This window comes from Chiloscyllium plagiosum, chromosome 11 (assembly GCF_004010195.1).
Source record: "Chiloscyllium plagiosum isolate BGI_BamShark_2017 chromosome 11, ASM401019v2, whole genome shotgun sequence".
NCBI lineage: Eukaryota > Metazoa > Chordata > Chondrichthyes > Orectolobiformes > Hemiscylliidae > Chiloscyllium > Chiloscyllium plagiosum.
In genome coordinates this window covers 43,807,805-43,828,366 of record NC_057720.1, presented here as the reverse complement: position 1 = coordinate 43,828,366, position 20,562 = coordinate 43,807,805, and the positions used below count along the sequence as shown (strand labels likewise).

The 20,562-nt window shown below is 40.5% G+C and overlaps 1 protein-coding gene across 2 annotated transcripts in view; it reads left to right on the top strand.

The window, feature by feature from the left end:
- faf1 (Fas (TNFRSF6) associated factor 1) overlaps positions 1-20,562 on the top strand; it is a 415,349-nt gene that overhangs the window by 28,795 nt on the left and 365,992 nt on the right. For both annotated transcript variants that reach the window (XM_043699222.1, XM_043699221.1), the window contains exon 4: positions 16,807-17,009. In XM_043699222.1, coding sequence (XP_043555157.1) covers positions 16,807-17,009 — 203 coding nt within the window. The remainder of the gene's footprint in view (positions 1-16,806; positions 17,010-20,562) is intronic.

Below are 20,562 nucleotides of genomic sequence, written 5' to 3'. Positions count from 1 at the left end.
ATGGGTATATGAATAGGAAGAGTTTGGAGGGATATGGACCAAGTGCTGGCAGGTGGGACGAGATTGGGTTGGGATATCTGGTCGGCATGGGCGAGTTGGAAACAGACCCTTCGTTCTGTGCTGTATATCTCTATGACTCTCAGAAAAAAGAACCGGAAGTGGTATCATCCACCATAACAGACCAAGACACATCAATAGCAAGTGGGACAGAACACCAGTGCTTCATCGGAAGCTCACATATGATGTTACCTAGCCTGGTGATGAAATGCCTGAGAACAAATCTACCAGCTCAGCGAGCTTACAATCTGATACAAACTTCTGCGTACGATCCAATTCTCAATCCATGCAAATACATTCCCCCCAATACAATGAGATCCTAACTTTAATAACTTTTATGTGGCACCTTATTGAATGTGTTCTGGAAATCCAAATACATTATATGTACTGGATTGCCTTTATCAACTCTGCTTGTTAAATCCTAAAATAACATGATTTCCCTTTTACAATATCACATTGACTCTGATTGTGTGTAGCTTTTCTAAATGTCAGCTATTTCTTCCTCCGTTATGGACTCTAGCATTTCCCAGTGACAGATGTTGGGCTGTGAACGTCAATGCTGAATGTTGGTTTGAATTATGTCATTTCCCTGTTCCCTATTATTAATTCCCAGTTGGGTTATCCAAAGGTGGCACGTGTTTTTAAGTAGTATTTTTATATACCAGTAGAAGCTCTTGCTGTTTATATTTCTTACTGATTTACTTTGAGAATACTTTTCTCCCTTTTTATTGGCTTTGTAGTCATTCACTGCTCGTTCCTAAAAATGAAATTCCCTAATCCTCCAGCCTACCACTAGTTTTTGCCACATTTTATGCCTTTGTGTATGATTTGGATATCCTCCTTGGCTGGTTTGTCGTCCTCTTGCACCGGAATAAATTTTTGCTCAGCTATACTAAGTATATATTAAACACTGCTCATCGACTAACATTTCCCCACTAATCTATTTTTCCAGCCGGCATTAGAAAATTCTTTCTTCACTCTACTATAATTGTCCTTATTTGCATTGAGGACACTGATTTGAGACAAATTGCACTCTCTAAAACTGCAATTCTACCACATTGTGGCCACTAACCTTGAGGACCCTTAACTACTAGATCTCTTATTAATCCTACTTTATACACTAGACAGAAGAAAAGCAGCCCTTTCCGTGATAGATTCTGCAATGTACTTCTCGAAGAACGAATCCTTGATGCACTCTTCAAATTTGTCTTTAATGTTAGCTTTGTTCATCTAATTGGTCCAGTTAATATGCAAATTAAAATCACCCATGATAATTATAGTGCCCTTTGTGCTTGCTTATCCATTGTTTCGGGAGCCTAGTTGGAAGCCTGTGGGAGTTGGCTCCCAATTTATGACTATATTTTTCCTTTATTTTCTTTATATCTACCCAAACTGATTTATATTTCACTTATATCACTACTTGCCATGCACTGATGCCATCTTATGTTATCAAATTTACACCACCTTTTTTTTAGATTAGATTACTTACAGTGTGGAAACAGGCCCTTCGGCCCAACAAGTCCACACCGACCCGCCGAAGCGCAACCCACCCATTTCCCTACATTTACCCCTTTACCTAACACTACGGGCAATTTAGATGGCCAATTCACCTGACCTGCACATCTTTGGACTGTGGGCCGGAGCACCCGGAGGAAACCCACGCAGACACGGGGAGAATGTGCAAACTCAACACAGTCAGTCGTCTGAGTCGGGAATTGAACCCGGGTCTCTGGCGCTGTGAGGCAGCAGTGCTTGCCACCGTGCCGCCCCTCTTTTCTTTTTATTTGTTTCTCCAGAACATTGTGTCCCCTTGACTATTGAGTTCCCAGTCTTGTTATTAATTCATCTTCCTTGTTACAAATGCTGCATGTATTTGGGTAATGAGACTTAAGCTTTAACTTTTTACTGCTGTTATTCTAGTTCTAATTTCTGCCACATGTTTCTGCTTTTTTTTTGCCTCTTCCTGTCAGACTTGGATTATGACTTTCCCCTTCACTACCCTGCCCTTCTACTCTCTCATTTCTTTTTGATTTTTTAAGCTTCCTTTCAGTTGAACCCCCGCTTCAACTAATTAAGTTAAACAACTGATTTAAATTTACAATCTGCAACTGATTTATGTGATTTCCTGAAGCACTGGTACCAACGTAGTTCAAACGTGGCCTGTCCCAGTCTTTGTCCGTTCCTAGTGCCAGTACCCCATGAATTCGAACCCATTTTTCCACATAATTACCCCTTTAAACCTGTTTACTCTGTGCCAATTTGCACATGGCTCATGCAGTAATCTAGAAATTACAACTTCTGTGACTCTCCTTTTACATTTAATTTCAAGCCATGTGTAGTTCTTGAGCAGAATCTCTTTCCCGCTCCTTCTGTTGGTATCCTCATGGACCATGAAAACTGGATACTTCCTCTGCTATTTCAAGTTCCTTTCCAGCCCAGAAGAGATGTCCTGAGTCTTGGTGCCATCGCATTTGGGACTCCCTTAGCTGCAGAGAATGGAATATCCTCCCCTAACTCTGCTATCCCCCACTGTTAATACATTTCCCTTTACATCCATATTTTGAATGGCAATCTGTACCATGGTACTATAGTCAGTTAATTCATCCTCCCTTGACATGCCTTGATATTACTGAGCTGAATCCCCACACTATCAATATCTAGAGATTACCATTGACCAGAAATTGAATGGAACTAGTCATATAAATACTGTGGATACAAGAGCAGGTCCAAGGCTAGAAATCTTGCCATCAGTAATTCATCTCTTGATTTCCCAGAACCTGTCCACCATTGACAAGGCACAAGTCAAAAGTATAAAGCACAACTCCTCACTTGCCTAGATTATTATACTTCAACAGTACTCAAGAAGCCATTTGGATACAGAACTGGCTCGAAGGTAGAAGACAAAGGGTGGTGGTAGAGGGTTGCTTTTCAGACTGGAGGCCTGTGACCAGTGGAGTGCCACAAGGATCAAAGCTGGGTCCACTACTTTTTGTCACGTATATAAATGATTTGGATGTGAACATAGGAGGTATAGTTAGTAAGTTTACAGATGACACCAACATTGGAGGTGTAGTGGACAACGAAGAAGGTTACCTCAGAGTATAACGGGATTTTGATCAGATGGGCCGAGGAGTAGCAGGTGGAGTTTAGTTTAGATGAATGTGAGTTGCTGTATTTGGAAAGGCAAATCAGAGCAGAACTTACACACTTAATGGCCTTGGGGAGTGTTGCTGAACAAAGAGACCTTGGAATGCAAGTTCATTGTTCCTTGAAAGTGGAGTCACAGGTAGATGGGTTAGTGAAGAAGGCATTTGGTATGATTGCTTTTATAGGTCAGAGCATTGAGTATAGGAGTTGGGAGGTCAACCTGCAGTTGTACAGGACATTGGTTAGGCCACTTTTGGAATACTGTGTGCAATTCTGGTCTCTGTCCTATCAAAAGGATGTTGTGAAACTTGGAAGGGTTCAGAAAAGATTTACAAAGATGTTGCCATGGCTGAAAGATTTGAGCTATAGGCAGAGGCTGAATAGACTGGGGCTGTTTTCCCTGGAGTGTCGGAGGCTGAGGGGTGACTTTATAGAGGTTTGAATAATCGTGAGGGGCATGGATAGGGTAAATAGACAAAGTAGTTTTCCTACAGCGGGGGAATTCCCGAACTAGAGAGTGTAGGTTTAGGGTGAGGGGGGGAATATTTAAAAGGGACCTCAGTAGCAAATTTTTCACATGGAGGGTGATGCACGAATAGAATGAGCTGCCAGAGGAAGTGGTGGAGGCTAGTACAATTGCAACATTTAAAAGGCATCTGGATGGGTATATAAATAGGAAGGGTTTCGAGGGATATGGGCATGCTGGTAAATGGAATTGGATTAGATTAGGATATCTGGTCGGCATGGGTGAATTGGACCAAAGGGTCTGTTTCCGTGTTGTACATCTCTATAACTCTAAGTTTGCCGCCATCCAGGTCAAAGCAACCTGTTTGTTTGGCATCACATTTACTCCTTTCACCACGAATGCTCAGTTGCAATAATGTGTATCATTTCTAAACATGCACTGCAGAAATTCACCAAGGCTCCTTAGACAGCACCTTCCAGATTCACAACCACTAGTACCTAGAAGGACAAGGGCAGCAGCTCTATGGGAACACCACCATCTGCAATCCCTCCAAGTCACTCACCATCCTGCCTTAGAAATATATCTTTGTTCCTCAGTCGTGAATCAAAATTCTGGAACTTCCATCCATGATTTTATTATGGGTGTACTTCCACTAAATGGACGATAGTGGTTCAAGAAGACAAATCCCCACCAACTTTTCAAAGACAGCTGCCATCATTAATGGACAAAATTTGCTAATGTGCATAATTGTCCACTGAGGATTTGGCATGTCACTGGGCATGAGTTGTGTGGGTACCTGTGTGGTTGATGAGCCTGATCTTGGAGCTGCAGGTGTTTACTGGACGGGGAATTGGTCCTTGGCCTCAAGATCATTGGCATTTGTTTCTTAGATTCTTTTTCTGTGTTTCATCTTCCCAGTGGGTGGTCTTGAAGAATTGTGTCTCTTCATACAGGAGATTCCTGCAAGTTAGTTTCTTCTGAGTGTGAGGGTCTATTGATGCCTCTGTTGTATTTCTAAAGTAAACCTTCAGAGCATCTTTGAAGGATGGTCCTCCTTGTAGAAGCATCAGAAGGATGACTGCTAATACATGATGATCTTGGTCTTCGTATGGATGCAGCAGTTGTTAAAGACTGTCTTCCTTGGGTATCCAAATGCGGTGTTCATGGATTAGATTCAGTGTTGGATATAACAGCCGCTTAGATGAAGTTAGCTTCCTAAACAGGCGAAATGTTCAACAATTGGGAGGATTTCTCCATTGATTTTAATGGAGGGGAAGACCAGCACTAGTTCTGGGATGGGTTGGAAAGGACCTGAGTATTCTTAAGATTGAGGCTGAGACTGATTCTTTGGTATACTGCTGCAAGGATGTTAATCAAAGCTTGAACATTCTTTTTCGAGAGAGCAGAGATGATGTTGTCATTCAGAAGTTCCATGAACGATGTCAGTGTCATTTTCTTCTTAGATTTCAATTGCTTGAGATTGTTGACCGGGTGGATGGAAACATTTTCAAGGTCTATTCGACTGTGAAGCTCATTCTTGACAAGATGATCCTTAAAATCCTGGAGCTCACTTCGGATGGCAGCTGTTCGTTATTCTTGCTTTTGCTTCTCCTCTGTGCCATCTTGTATTTCCAGTTGTCCCATTGCTATTCTTTGGCTCTGCCCCATCAACTCTTTTAATCATTTAATGTCTCCAATCCTCTGCCTTATCATAGAGCTTTCCTTTGCCATTATCTACCCTCCCCTATTTGTCTCATAAAAAGCTATTGTATTTCTAATTATTCCTAGTTCAGATGAGCTGAAGAGTGAACTATTTCTTTCTCCTTGGATGCTGCCAGATATGCTGAGTATTTGCAGCAGTTTCTGTTTTCATTTGTGTCCATTAACTTTGTACATCTAGCATTCTTAAAGAATCTTGAATTTATGAATTTGGGGTCAAATTGTCCCACAAGTGGAAAGACTTTGTCCATATTTGAGTAAAACAGACTTCTGGTTATTTCTGTCCCCTTTTCGAAAGAAATGAAGTCCTATACTATTCAAGTTTTACCAATAGATGTAATTTCTTAATTCCAGTACCAGTGTTTTAAATATTTTGCACTTTTTATCCAATATTTCCAGACCCTTTTATCAAATGGTGATCCTAACAATGCAGATAAGTGCAGTCCAGGGCGGAGAAAGTTTCACTAAATGGTGGATTTTGGACTTTGAGATTTTAGAATTTCAATATTCAGACTTTTGTTTCTGAGCTTCACAGCTTTGTCAATGCATTACTTCTGTCCCACTTGTAATGAGCAACACTACTGTACAAACTGCACTTTGTGTAAATATGTTGATTCATTTACCCAAATCGCCAATTCCTTCTATTTAGTGTAACTATCAGAAATAAAGGAAGTATCCACCAGTCTGTTATTTGTGACGATCAGAAGTTATTCTTTTATCCTCTTAATTCCCCACACAAATGCATTGCGCACACAAAGACAGGCCTCTGCAGAGATGATTGTTTTTAAGAAATATAAGGTGGAAAAAATGCAAACGCTGTGAGCCAAGAATCTGGAGAGACAGGCTGAAATGTGATGGTTTCTTGTATCAACTGAATCCCCTCTTGATAAGGCTGAGTAACCAAAAGCTGTAGATTGGTGATAAATGTCTAGTTCTGATTCGAGTTACTTGGATTTGAATAGTTGAGAGTTGGTCACAGCCCATTCCTTCAGGTTTTACCAAATAGACAGAAATACTGACATCTGGAAACTTCACCAGGTCCTGAAAACTCTGTTGAGAACAAAATTTTAGGAGAAAGCTTTCAGCTTGTGTAATGCCTTCCTTGCTCTGACTCTTGAAACTGTAGAACAGGATTCTAATTCCAGGAGCTGAATATTCAAGGATATATATCCTATCGATTAAGATAAGCAGATGGGCAGAGGGGGTGAGGGTCGCCATATTAATAAGAAATTAAATTAAATCAATAATAAGTAACGAAGTAGGATCAGATGATGTAGAAACTGTGTAGGTAGATTTGAGGAACCATAAAGATGAAAATACCATAGTTGGAGTTATGTATAGGCCTCCAGATAGTAGTCAGGAGCTGGCGCACAAGATATACCAACTGATAGAAAAGATGTATGGGAAAGGCAAAGTTACAGTGATCATAGGGAATTTCAATATGCAGGTGGATTGCAAGAAAAATAATTTGTGGAGTATCTACGAGATGGCTTTTTGGAGCAGCTTGTGGTGGAGCCCACAAGGGAACTGGCAATACTGTGACACAGTGAGGCAGACTTGTTAAGTGAGCTTAAGGTAAAGGAACCCTTGGGAGGCAGTGATCATAATATTGAATTTATGCTGCAATTTGAGAAGGAGAGATTAGAATAAGAGGTAATGATATGACAGCTGAATGAAGACAACTGTAGGTGCATGCGAGAGGAGCTGGGTAGAATTGATTGGGAGAGTAGCCGAGCAGGAAAGACAGTGGAACAGCAATGGCAGGAGTTTCTAGGAGTAATTCATGAGACACAGCAGAGATTGATCCCAAGAAGTATGGTATTGGGAGGATGAGGCAACCGTGGCTGACTAGGGAAGTCAGGGATAGCATAAAAGTAAAAAAGAAAGCATGTAATGTGGCGAAGGGCAGGAGGGTAAGCTAGCCAGTAATATAAAGGAAGAGTGTCAGAATTTCATTAGATACATAAAGGGCAAAGAGAGGCAAAAGTGGACATTTGCATTGCTGGAAAATGCCGCTGAAGAGACAGTAGTGGGGAACGAGGATAGGCTGAGGAACTGAATAATGATTTCGCGTCACTCTTCATTGTGGACGACACAAATAATATCCCAAAAATTGAAGAGTGAGGGGATAGAGCTGAGTATGGTGACCCTCATCAAGGAGAAGGTGCTAGAAAAGCTGAATGGCCTGAAGGTGGATAAATAACCTGGACCAGATGGACAATACCCTAGAGTTCTAAGGGAGATAACTGCAGGGATAGGTGGTCTTTTAGGAATTGCTAGAATCAGGCAGGGTCCCAGAGGACTGGAAAATCGCTAACGTGATACCCCTGTTTGAAAAGGGAGTAAGGTAAAAGGTGGAAAATTACAGATAAATTAGCCTAACTTGGTCGTGGGTAAGATCCTGGAATCCATTGTGAAGGATGCGATTTCTGAATATTTGGAAGTGTATGGTAAAATAGGGCAAAGTCAGCATGGTTTCATCAAGGGGAGGTCATGCCTGACGATCTGGTAGGATTCTTTGAGGAAGTAATGAGCAGGTTAGAGCAAGGAGAGCCAATGGATATTATCTACCTGGGCTTCAAGAAGGCCTTTGACAAGATACCGCACTGGAGGCTCCTGAGTGAGATAAGGACCCAAGGTGTTAGAGGCAAAGTGCTGTATGGATAAAAGCTTGGCTGTCTGGCAGAAAGCAGAGAGTGCGGATAGAAGGGTTCTTCTCAGGATGGCAGCCGGTGACAGTGGTGTTCCAATGTTGGGGCCACAACTTTTCACTCTCTACCTTAACGATCTAGATGAAGGAACTGAGGGCGTTCTGACTAAGTTTGCAGATAATGCAAAGATAGGTAGAGGAACAGGTAGCATTGAGGAGGCAGGAAGGCTGCAGAACGATTGGGACAGGTTAGGAGAGTAGGCAAGGACATGGCAGATGAAGTACAATGTGGGAAGGTTGAGGTTGTGCACATTGGTGGGAACAATAGAGGCATGGATTATTTTCTAAATGGGAGAAAATTCACATGTCTGCAGTGCAAAGAGACTTGGAAGTTGTAGTCCAGGATTCTCATAGAGTCATAGAGATGTACAGCATGGAAACAGACCCTTCGGTCCAACTCGTCCATGCTGACCACATATCCCAACCCAATCTAGTCACTCGTGCCAGCACCTGGCCCATCTCCCTCTAAACCCTTCCTATTCATATACCCATCCAGATGGCTTTTAAATGTTGTAATCAAACCAGCTTCCACCATAGAGTCATGGTAAACTTGCAGGTTTTTGAGGTCAGTATATAGGAAGTCAAATGCAATGATGGCATTTATTTTGAGAGGGCTTGAATATGACACTAGGGATGTGCTTCTGAGGCTCTATAAGGCTGTGGTCACATTTGGAGTATTGTGCATAGTTTTGTGCCCCATATCTCAGGAAGGATGTACTGGTACTGGAGCATGTTCAGAGGAGCTACATGAGAATGGACCCAGGAAAGAAAAGCTTAACACATGAGGAATGTTTGAAGACTCTGGATCTTACTCGATGTTGAGAAGGGGGGGGGAATCTAATTGAAACATACTGAATGGCCTGAACAGAGTAGATGTTGGGAAGATGTTTCCATTGGGAGGAGAGACTAGGACCCAAGGGCATAGCCTTCGAGTAAAGGGAAGACCTTTTAGAACGGAGATGAGGAGAAATGTCTTCAGCCAGAAAGTGGTGAATCTATGGAATTCACTAGCACAGAAGGCTGTGGAGGCCAAGTCGTTGAATATAATTATGACTGAGATCGACAGGTTCTTGAGTATCAAGGAGCTTAACGAAGAGGCACGTATGTGGAACAGTCCGTCTTCCACAGCTACACTGGCACCAGTCCCCACCTTTCCCTCTGCTACGTCGATGACTGTATTGATACCACCTCGTGCTCCTATGAGGAGGTTTAACAGTTCATCAACTTCACTAACAGATTGCATCTTGATCTCAAGTTCACCTGGACCATCTCGGACATCTCCCTCCCCTTCCTGGACCCGTCCATCTCCATTAATGGTGACCGACTCAACACGGACATCTACGACAAACCCACCGACTCCCACAGCTACCTGGACTCACCTCCTCCCACCCTGCCTCCTATAAAAGCTATCCCTTATTTCCAATTCCTCCTCATTTGATTCCAGGAGGGCCCGTTCCACCACAGAAAATAGCACATGGCCTCCTCCTTCAAAGACCGCCATTTCCCCTCCTACGTGGTCGATGATTGGCTCCAGCACAGCTCATTCATTTCCCGCACCTCCGCCCTCAAATCCACCCCTCCAACTGCAACCAGGACAGAACCCGCCCCCCCTCGTCCCTACCTTCCACCCCCATCAACCTCCAGATACATTGCATTAGAGCGGCATGGTAGCACAGTGGTTGGCACCACTGTCTCACAGCGCATGGGACCCAGGTTCAATTCCCGCCTCGGGTGACTGTTCGTGTAGAATCTGCACATTCTCTTCCTGTCTGCGTGGATTTCCTCCAGGTGCTCCAGTTGCTTCCCAGAATCCAAAGGTGTGCAAATCAGGTGAATTAGCCATGCTAAATTACCCATAGTGATAGGTGCATTAGTCAGGGGTAAATATGGGGTAGGGGAGTGGGTCTGTGTGCGTTGCTGTTAGGGGTCAATGTGGACTTGTTGGGCCGTAGGACCTGTTTCCATACTGTTGGGAATTCTAACCTAATCCTCCGCCATTTCCGCCACATACAAGCAGACCTCACCACCTCTATCTGCGTTCCATAAATACCATTCCTTCCGCGGCTCCGTTGTTAGGTCCACACCCCCCCCCCCCAATCCAACCTCCCCTCCCGGCGCCTTCCCCTGCCAGTGCAAGAATTGCAAAATCTGCACCCATACCTCTCCCCTTCCATCCAAGGTGCCAAAGGAGCCTTCCACATCCGTCAGAGATTTTCCTGCACCTCCAAACATGTCATCTACTGTATCCATTGCTCCTGATGTGGTTTTCTCTACGTTGGAGAGACAGGATGCCTACTTGCGGAACGCTTTAGAGAACATCTGTGGGGCACGCGCACGAAACAACCCCATCACCCCGTGGCTGAACACTTCAACTCCCCCTTTCGCTCCTTCAAGGACATGCAGGTCCTGGGCTGCCTCCATTGCCAAAGATGAGGAAGAATGCCTCATCTTCTGTCTTGGGACCCTCCAACCACACTAGATCAATGTAGGTTTCACAAGTTTCCTCATTTCCCCTCTCCCCACCTTATCCCAAATCCAACCTTCCAACTCAGCACCATCCTTTTGACCTGTTCATCTTCCTTCCCACCTATCTGCTCCACCCTTTTCTCTGACCTATCACCTTCACCCCCGACTTCATCTCCCTATTGCACTCTCAGCTACTTCTCCTCAGCACCATTCCCTTCCCATTTATCTCTCAGCCCCCTTGGGCCACTCCCTCCTTCCTGATGAAGAGCTTATGCTCGAAATGTCGATTCTCCTGCTCCTTGGATGCTGCCTGACCTGCTGTGCTTTTCCAGCACCGCACTCTGCGACTCTGATCTCCGGCATCTGCAGTCCTTTTTCCAAGGGGATGATGAAGAGGCTTGTGTGTCTGTGGTGATGGAGGGGCTGGGAGAGAGCTGTTCGCAATGTGTGGCGATATGAAGAGGGTTCCACTGAGCACTCTGTCATCACGCAGAGTCTGGTTGAAACATAAATTAATGCAAAAAATAGTTTTACAAAATATTTCAAAGAAGCAGCTTTTCATATATGCAATGTGTTATGATAATGTTGATCTATAATGCGTTCACTTTAATAGTGTACTATATGTTACCTTGCTTCTTTATTGCTGTATTACTTTATTTGGAGACATGCTAGTTTTTGAATTTTTATGTCCACATTTATTTGTGGAATGTGGACAACTTTGAGGCCAGACTCTGTTGCCCATCCCTACTTGTCTTTGAGAAAGTAATGATGAATTAAAATGAGGTCATATTGGAAAATACTTCATGAAGCATGACAGCTATCCTTTGCTTCACACGTAAGTAATGTGGTACAGCCAAGGTATGTTGTTTAAATGAACTTCATTCCATATTACGCACACAAATTGCGTTGAATGCTGACATGCCAAGGTCACTTTGATTTGATACAAATATGCTTGTTCAGTCTTGACAGTAGTTGAAGGTAAAGGAAAAGCTGATTTTCTCCCGACTTGAAGTACATTAATTCCATCCATTTGAAATAGCCCATAAGTATTTTTATTTCTTAACAGGTTGTAAATATGCATGATTCCTGGTCACCAGAAGCTTCCAGAACTTTGTCATTTGCCCCTTTTGCTCCTGGTGCAGTTTTGAGGTCCAGTACAAATTTAACATGGCTTCACTAATTTTGAATTCTTCACCCTTATGGCTTAATTTTTTTAATTGCTGGCTGATCAATGATATTGATTTGTTAACCTGTGCCTTGGTTCCCTTTCCTCTTCAGCTGATATTTAATCAGGTTTGTATGATATCTGTATTTTTCACCTTATTTATCTCTAAGATTCACCTGTCTCTTAACTACCCAACTTGCAAGCGTTTTGATTTTTCATTATCAGTGTTAGCTACCATACATACTCAGTTATAAGTAAAGCTTCTGAAACTAAATTTTAGTCAGAATTGGGGGTTGACATTTATGAGAAGTTCAATTCCTCAAAAATCCTCCACAAATTCTTGCTATTGCATGTTTTAACATGTTCATTCTTAGAATATCCAATGACATAATTTCAGCTTCATTTCCCAACTGCGGCCCCATGTTAGACATTCCTCAATTTGTACATCTAATCTTGGGCCTCTGCCTCAATTGTGTAAAGAGATTCTGTCATGGGACCCTCCAACCACACTAGATCAATGTAGGTTTCATGAGTTTCCTCATTTCCCCTCCCCCCACCTTTTATTGTGCTTGCGGCATGGTGGCTCAGTGGTTAGCGCTGCTGCCTCACAATGCCAAGGACCTGGGTTCAATTCCCGCCCTGGGCAACTGTCTGTGTGGAGTTTGCACGTTCTCCCTGTGTCTGTGTGGGTTTCCTCCCACAGTCCAAAGATGTGCAGGTTAGGTGAATTGGCCATGCTAAATTGACCGTAGCGTTTGGTGCATTAGTCAGGGGTAAATGTAGGGGAATGGGTCTGGGTGGGTTGCTCTTCGGAGGGTCAGTGTGGACTTTTTGGGCTGAAGGGCCTGTTTCCACACTGGAGGGAATCTATCTGTAATCTACCTACCTTGTCCTTGCTCTGAAATCTTGATGACTAAGTTGAACTTGGTTTTTTATTTACTATTCCTCCTTGTATCATGTTGCCATATTTGATGGTGATGCTGATGGGACCCCAGTGCACATCAGTCAGTGTGTTATCCTTAACCTCACATGTTCATGTACACAGACATAAGGAGCTGTACAGAAGTCTTATAATAAATAGATTTGCAAATTTGGCATTATTTTGACTGATGAATAGGTTTACAGGTGAATGGATGGAAAGTAGATAAAGTTCAGATTTTTTGATCACATGTTGGAGTGTTGATCTTTACACAAAATCAGCAATATGTGGTATGAAGTAGATATTTAATTTTATTTTTAAGAATCAAAGCAAGTTTTTTTCAGTCTTTATACAGCATTACTGTGAAACACTAAAGTTGTTCAATGCATTACCTTGCACATTGTATGTATAGTACAAGAAGAATAACTTGATCCTCTAGCACAATGGTTGTCTCAACTTTTCAGACCATCTGCCAGTTCTACCTCCTCCGCTTGCACTTGCCATTTCAAAACAAGCTCACCAGAATTAATGGGAACTAATGGCAATTTTTGTTTCAGCTACTAAATGTAATCTAAAATACATAAATTTTTAAATAAAGTAACATTATTAATTTATGTCAGAAGCTGAAGTATAGGTATATTCATAATCTAAATAGCATGAGAAAAGAATATTAAAATAACAGCAAATGGATATTTGCTCCCAAATAAAATTCTGAAGTGCTGGAATTACTCAGTAGGTATGCTGATATCAGTAGAGAGAGAAAACATTTCCATGTCCATTTGAATATGACTCTTGAGAAGAGAACACACATTTGTTTGCCATGTTCGGGCATTGTAAATTGTCACAATCTTCAAAGCTAAACTTAACATTTACAGTTGTTTGTTAGTATAGAACTTGAGTATTGTTTTTAAAAAAAGGCAGTTTGTTGAAGCTTTTCATCTTACACACATCAGGACATTTCGCAAGAATACCAACTTGAGAAAAATCAACTCTTATGCTGGATGGAGGAGGGTACTGACTAGTTAGCATATGTACTCTGATTAGTAGAGGCATTACCATGGAGAATGCAGCAGTTAATGCTGTTTGACTGTTAACTACCAGACTTTGCTTAAATTTTAAACTAGGCACTTTGACTCCAACATGTTCTATGTAATCTGGCAATTTTTTGTCTACTCACGTCACCTACTTATATCCCCTTTGCAGACTCTTTCACCATTCCCACAACTCATATGCCATCTTGTCATTTTTAGTAGCACATATTTCTGTGATGAACTCAGTTCCTTATATATATATTAAACACGTCAGACCCTAGCACTGATCCATCTGGCACTTCATTGATGACCATTTTCTATCCTAAAAAAAGATCTATTGATTGCAACTCGATTCCAGTTAGCAGGCCAGTCCTTTATCCAATTGATCAGGCCCAGCACCATAAACAATAGTGTTGTAGTCTTTTATGTGGCACCCCATCAAATGCCTATTGTAAATCCACAAGGTCTTACTTATCAACCCTGCGTCTTAGATCCTCAAAGAATACTCATTAATTTATGTGACATGATTTATCTTTCTAAAAAGCATGATGACATTGCTTGTTGATGGTATGATTTTCTAAATGTCCTCCAATCACTACTATTAAGAGTAGATTCTAGCAGATGTTGGGCTCATTGGCTTATAATTTCCTACTCTGCAGTCTCCTTGTGCTTGAACAGTGTTGTGTGATTTGCCTTTCTTTAGTCCAATGGGATATTTCCCAAGTTTGCACCCAATGATTCTGCTATCTCTGCAACCACTTGTTTTAAGACCCAAGGAAGCAGGCTGGTAATTTCATGGGGATTTACAAATTCCAAGTTTCTCATAACTTTTTTCACTAGGTGACAATGATTGTTTTAAGTTCCTCCCCCCCACCCCCACTTAAATTTTCTTTTGTGTCATCTCTTGAAGACCAATACAAAATACTTGTTGAAAGCCTTTACTATTTCTTCTGCGTTTCCATTGTTATTTCCCGAGTCTCAGCTTCTACTCACTTTAGCTACTGTGTTCCTTTTTATATTTGTGTAAACTTTTACTGTTTATATTTGGTTCTGATACTCCCAATTTCTCCCCATTTTTTCAAAGCGATCTGTTAGTATCTGAAACTTTTATGATTTTCTGGTCCACCATTACATCACCGTGCATCTTTTGAAAAAATTTTAATTAACTGTAGAATGGTAGATTTTTCTGATAGTTGTTCGTTCTTAACAGAATAATTTTTGGCAAGTGTGAAATATGTACTTAAATGTCTGTCTGAGCCTCTATATTGTTTTTCCTTTTGACCTATTGTCCACCTATTTTGGCCAACTCAGTCTTTATGCACTTATTACCCTTTATTTAAGTTTAAGACGCATGTTACAGACTCTCTCCTGTTTGAGCTGAATGTAAAATGCCACATTTTATGATCATTTGCTTAAAAGATCCTTTACTGGTGAGGTTTTTAGTCAAGTTCATTGCACATTACCAGGTCCAAAATACTTGGAACTTGATAGGTTCCACAAACTATGGTATCAATTATACTGAATAAATTCCAAGTTTACAATTTAATATGTCCAGTCACTTCAGGTGAAATCTGTCCCAGTGTTTCACCTCCCTCTTTCATGTGGTTGCTATGAATCACAGTTATCAACCAATGTCCATGTTCTACTGCTGCTTCACACGACCTGCTGTCAGTCAGGTGTAGTTATATCAAATGATTTCACTGGTTAGACAGCATTGAATTTATACTGTATTTCCTCAGTACCAGTTTAAACGACTAACTGTTTGTAGAGAGGGAAGAAAATGTAAAAGTCACCAATCTCCACCTACCTGTTCACCTAATTAATGCTTACCAACTTAAGCTCCCATGCCCTGCTGCTGCCTTCCAGCACCTTCTCTCAGGCCAGTCCCTTTTCTCTGCACAGGTACAGAACAGCAATCTCAGCACTGAATTCTATCAGTTCCCAGGTTCCCAGGCTTACACTCTGTCTTGGACTGCTATTTTTATACTTGCCTACGAGTTTGAATACTTGTTTTTATACTTGTTAATAACCAAAAGAGCTGAGTCAAGCAATGCTGGCTGGAGAATCCAGCATTGAATTACAGCAACCTTTGTGTTAGACCGGCACTTAATGAGCCAGCATTCTTGATAATTTTCTATCTCAAATACTGGAAGTTTACTATCTTACCACAATCTCTATGCTGTCCGAGTAGTCAGTTGCAGGTGTCAGAAAGAATGCTCTCTGCTGGTACGTTTTATTTAAAGCGGTTGCAATATTATTTCAGCGATTTATGCTGTTAACAAAGTATAATAGTGATGTGAATACCCCTTGCATTATGTTTATATTACTTAGTGTGTTTTTATACTGATTATATGGACCTCTTGATCAACCGGTACACTCCTAGTCCCATAGATGCCCGTTAGTAAGAAGTTTGCTCGACTTATAGCTACCTACAGGGAGCTTGTTCATCTTTCATTAAGGCTGCAAGAACCAAACAGTAGATTGTAGCTAAAAACAAACTTTATGACATTCTAAAATTCTGTCAATTATCAAATTCTCAAGCTTGCAATCTAACATGAACTGTACTCCATTTTGAGCTGCGATGTTTGTGTTTGCTAACTTGTGTAAATAATATTTATAGTGAAAGTAAATTATATGGCAGTAAAATGAATATCTTTTTCAGGACTTGAAATTTGTTTTGAAATGCATAAGCTCCTGTGTCCTGAAGTGTTTTTTTATGATTAAAGTGTTCTGCATTTAGACATTTTTTTATTTAATGCTGTATGTGTTGATAAATGGATCCTATTGAATTTTGTGGATTATAAAAGATAATTCTAAAACCAAAAACCAAATCACGAGTCATGTTTGTAAACTTGCAATCAGAAATTTGGAGCAAAGTTCGACTTGACGATCTTAATATGTTGGTGAATGACCAGTTTTGCCATCGCTACCCAAAAGCAACTTGAGTGAAAAATATGTATTAGAATGTAAACATCTACAATGTACAATATGGAGACAACCTGTTACAAAGCAGCTATCTACAATTTTAATAAATTAAAATAGTTTCTCAGCTATTATCCTGTGTTACATAAATCTTAATCTGTTTTATTGAGTGTCTTTTTGAAATACCTTTTACTCTGTTTTCAGTGAATTTGTTCGTGGTGAAGCATCGCAGGATCCAGTTTATGGTCCTACCAGCCAACCTTCTTCCTCTTCTTCAACTTCATCAGCTTTCTGCCCATTAGTACCATCTAGGCCAGTTGTAGAAAGGCAACCAAGAATGTTAAACTTCAGAGTAGAATACCGAGACAGAAATGTGGAAGTAGTAGTTGAAGACACAAACACAGTTGGTAAGATTTTTAAACATATTCTACTTGAAACAACAGAAGTGTGGTTAAACTGACCAGGAGATTTTATGTGTATTTTCCTGTCATCTCCCAGCTTCTGGTTCCATTCACACTGATGTTTATTCCCAAAATATCATCATTGTGCACTCAACAAAATTTGAACCTTTGTACTGAATATAACTAAATATTTATACCTTCTTGGTCCAAGATAATGTTGAACATTCAGGACTGTACGAGAAAAACTTAAGCATGTTTTCAGCGTTGAGCAGGTCTGCATCAGTTTAGTCCTTGGGTATTTGTGTTGAATGCATCAGCCCAGTTTAATTAGATCTGCAGAAAATTTTGTATTTGTTCCCCAATAGTTTTGTTATTGAGTCTTTGGGTTTTCAAGGAAATTAAGAATATTGCTCTTGAAAGCATAGCTCTCTTTAATCTGATCAGGTTCTTAGCACATCCTTAAATTAAGAAGGAGAACAGTTAAATCAAATGCCAATACAATGACTTGGCCAATTTTCTGTAAAAATTAGTTTTTACAATTCGTAACAAGTTGAATCCTTGTTCATATAATTTTTTGACAGTATACTGGAAATGACTATAATTACCTGAGAGATAGATAGAGATTTGGTTGTGGCTTTCAGAAGTGAATTGAATAAGCAGCAAAGGGAAATCATTTGAATAGAATGGAGACACAGAACTAGTTTAAATTGTTCATGCAGAGAGCTGGTACAGATTTGGCCATCTGATTGACATCTGTGCTGTTACCATTGTACGATTCTCTGTGATAAAATATGGATAAATCCAGTAACATTTCCAATCATTGCCAAGGGATCAAGTATTGTTCTCTGTTGAGGGAAGGCTATTACATATTTGAAACTATCGTGTGCTGACAAATATGGAATAGAGGCTATTGTCTCGAAATAAGATTGTGTATACATAGGCCTATACCTCTTCTCATAAAACTAACTTGAGGCAGAATTGCACAACAGGAAGAAATATGAATTATATACTACTTTGCACTGCATTTAATGTTACTAAAGCCAAAAGCAAAATCTTGGTGACACTGGCAATCTGAAATAAAAATTGACTTGGTCGAACTGACCAGAGTTCATTGTATTTTGGACTGAACCAGACTCCCTCAAAAAATGCCAGAGATAATCTGGACCCAAACATTTTCTTATTTTAAAGGCAAGTGCCAGGTGTTGCGTTTTGGATATGATTTGACTGGTCAAATTACCAGGCTTGAAACACTTTATTCATAGACGATGGTTAGAATACAAACAAATAATTGGAATAATTTAACTCTTTTGGCAAATTTAACAGAATAATAGATTATTTAACTACTAAACAGAAACTATTCCAGTACAATAACATCCGAGAAACACACCTTTGGCAATGGCAAATTCAGTATCATCCATGGTCTGACATGCAATTCTGGTGGGAGGCAGAGAACCTAAGCTTTTATCTGGAGCAAAGAGAAAGAGATGTAGCAGCTTTCACAACCCCTACAGTGACTGAAAGCTAAGCTAAATATCCTGTTTCTGTGGGAGCTTGATCCTACCCATTCAGCGTGCTTCTATTGTTCCAACTTGTTATTTTAAAAAAAAAAATCCCCAGGCATTATAGGCTGTTTAGTTTATTGGCTTGCTGCTCTGCATCTTTGTCACAAACCTCATTTTAAAAAATAGGAGAAAATACACCTCTTTTAGCCATCATCATTGGCGGTCCCTCCCAGGCAAGGATGACGGTCTTCCACTGTCAAGTTGCGATTGTCGGTAACTCTGCAAACTGTTGTGGCTACCGCAGGCTCTATTACACCTAGGACAGTTGGTGGACATGGGAAGGGGTGGTTGGGGCATTGTTGTGGTAACACGCTCCTTTGGCTGTTTTCACTTGGCTTTCATTTCTTTCTCGATGGCAAGTTTCAAGGTGCTTGCCACCTTCCTAGATGCTCATCCTCCACTTTGGACAGTCTTGGGCCATAGTATTGTCACAAATGACCTAAACCCAACAAATGCATTTCATGCTTATCTCTTTTCATTCCATTTGTGGCAGTCTGCCTATCTTCTGAACTCTGTCATCATTGTGCAGTGTCCTGGCTTTGTCCTTTCAGTTTGCCATGTCACTAGTTTGGCATAATCAGTAAATTTTGATATTACTGTATGGTTATAATCTTGAGGGAATCCTTCAGCTTTGGGCAAGAAATTCAAACTCTCTTAATAACTGAAAGAAATTACTGCTTGATCTTGCTTTAAATAAGTGAACCTTTACTGCGTAAGAACTGACACAAGTACCATTGAGTTGGTGCTATTCACGCATCTGATTTAGGTGTAGCTCTTTGTCCCTTGAGCCTGCCACCATTCAATAAGATTATGGCTGATCTGATGGCAGCCTCAAGTTCATATTCCCGCCTAGCCTTGATGATCACTGACTCACTTATTTGGCAAGAATATGTATATTTCTGCCTTAAAAATATTCAAATCCTTGTTTAACCTAAAAATCTGAAAATACCACATTCTCTTCCATTTTTAATTTCACCTGGGAGTTCCCCTGTGCATTAAGGTATCTTGTGATTCCTTCATTTCCCCAGAACCAAAAGAAAGTGTGCCACAGATTTTAGGAATTGGCTTTGGCTGTCCTTAACTTAAGATTTCCAGATTTCTCTGCCTGTGAGGATTTATTTTCTAATCTCTTCCAATAGCTTCAGCAGCCAGATCTGGCGATTTTAATTCCTTAATCACTTGGAGTTTTAATTTTGTGCATTGTCCTGACTCAATTCCTGCTTGGCTGCTCCAGATCAGGACTGTTCCTCATTTCCATCAGTTTCTCTGTTTCTTGCTCTGGATTTTGGCAAATATGTAACTGTTTCATCGTGGTATTTGAAGCTGACCTTGTTTACCCTTAAAATATCTATTTGATTTAGAACCCAAATATGCAATTTATACCTCCTAAGAAGGTAACAGTAGACATCTTATATGGACAGACTCAGAAGGGTTAACCATTGTCCAATGTTGTCACAGTTCTAACTCTGACATGCTGTTGCAGTTTTGCTTACTTACAGAAATGTTATCAATCTCACAATTGAACTACTTTTTTAAATAGGATGTAGGTAATTTGAAGATTTACCTACATGATTGTTCAGTGGGCAGATTTATTAGTGATTTTATCAGTAACTACTGTCACAGCAAAGCACAGCTACATTCTTTTACACTGCAAATTGCAAACTATGTTGACAAAGCTGCTGGTTATATATTGTCCATCCTACTTAATTTGTTATTTAGGCTCCTCCCTCTTAATGTATTAAGAGAACATCACCTTTTTCCAACATTAAATATATGCACTCAGAATTTAAATTTTTGTACATTAGAATCGTTGTGAGAAATAAGAATGAAAGAATTTAAGTTCTGTATGAGTTGTATATAATTTAACAATCTTTCTGGATTTCCTGATGGGTTAACTTTTCCGAGATATAGTTATCACTTGTGTGTTCTTGCCCTGTAGTGTCTTACCTCTTGTCAGAGTGTTGATTGTTTGCAAGGTAGTACTTTCATGTTTTCAC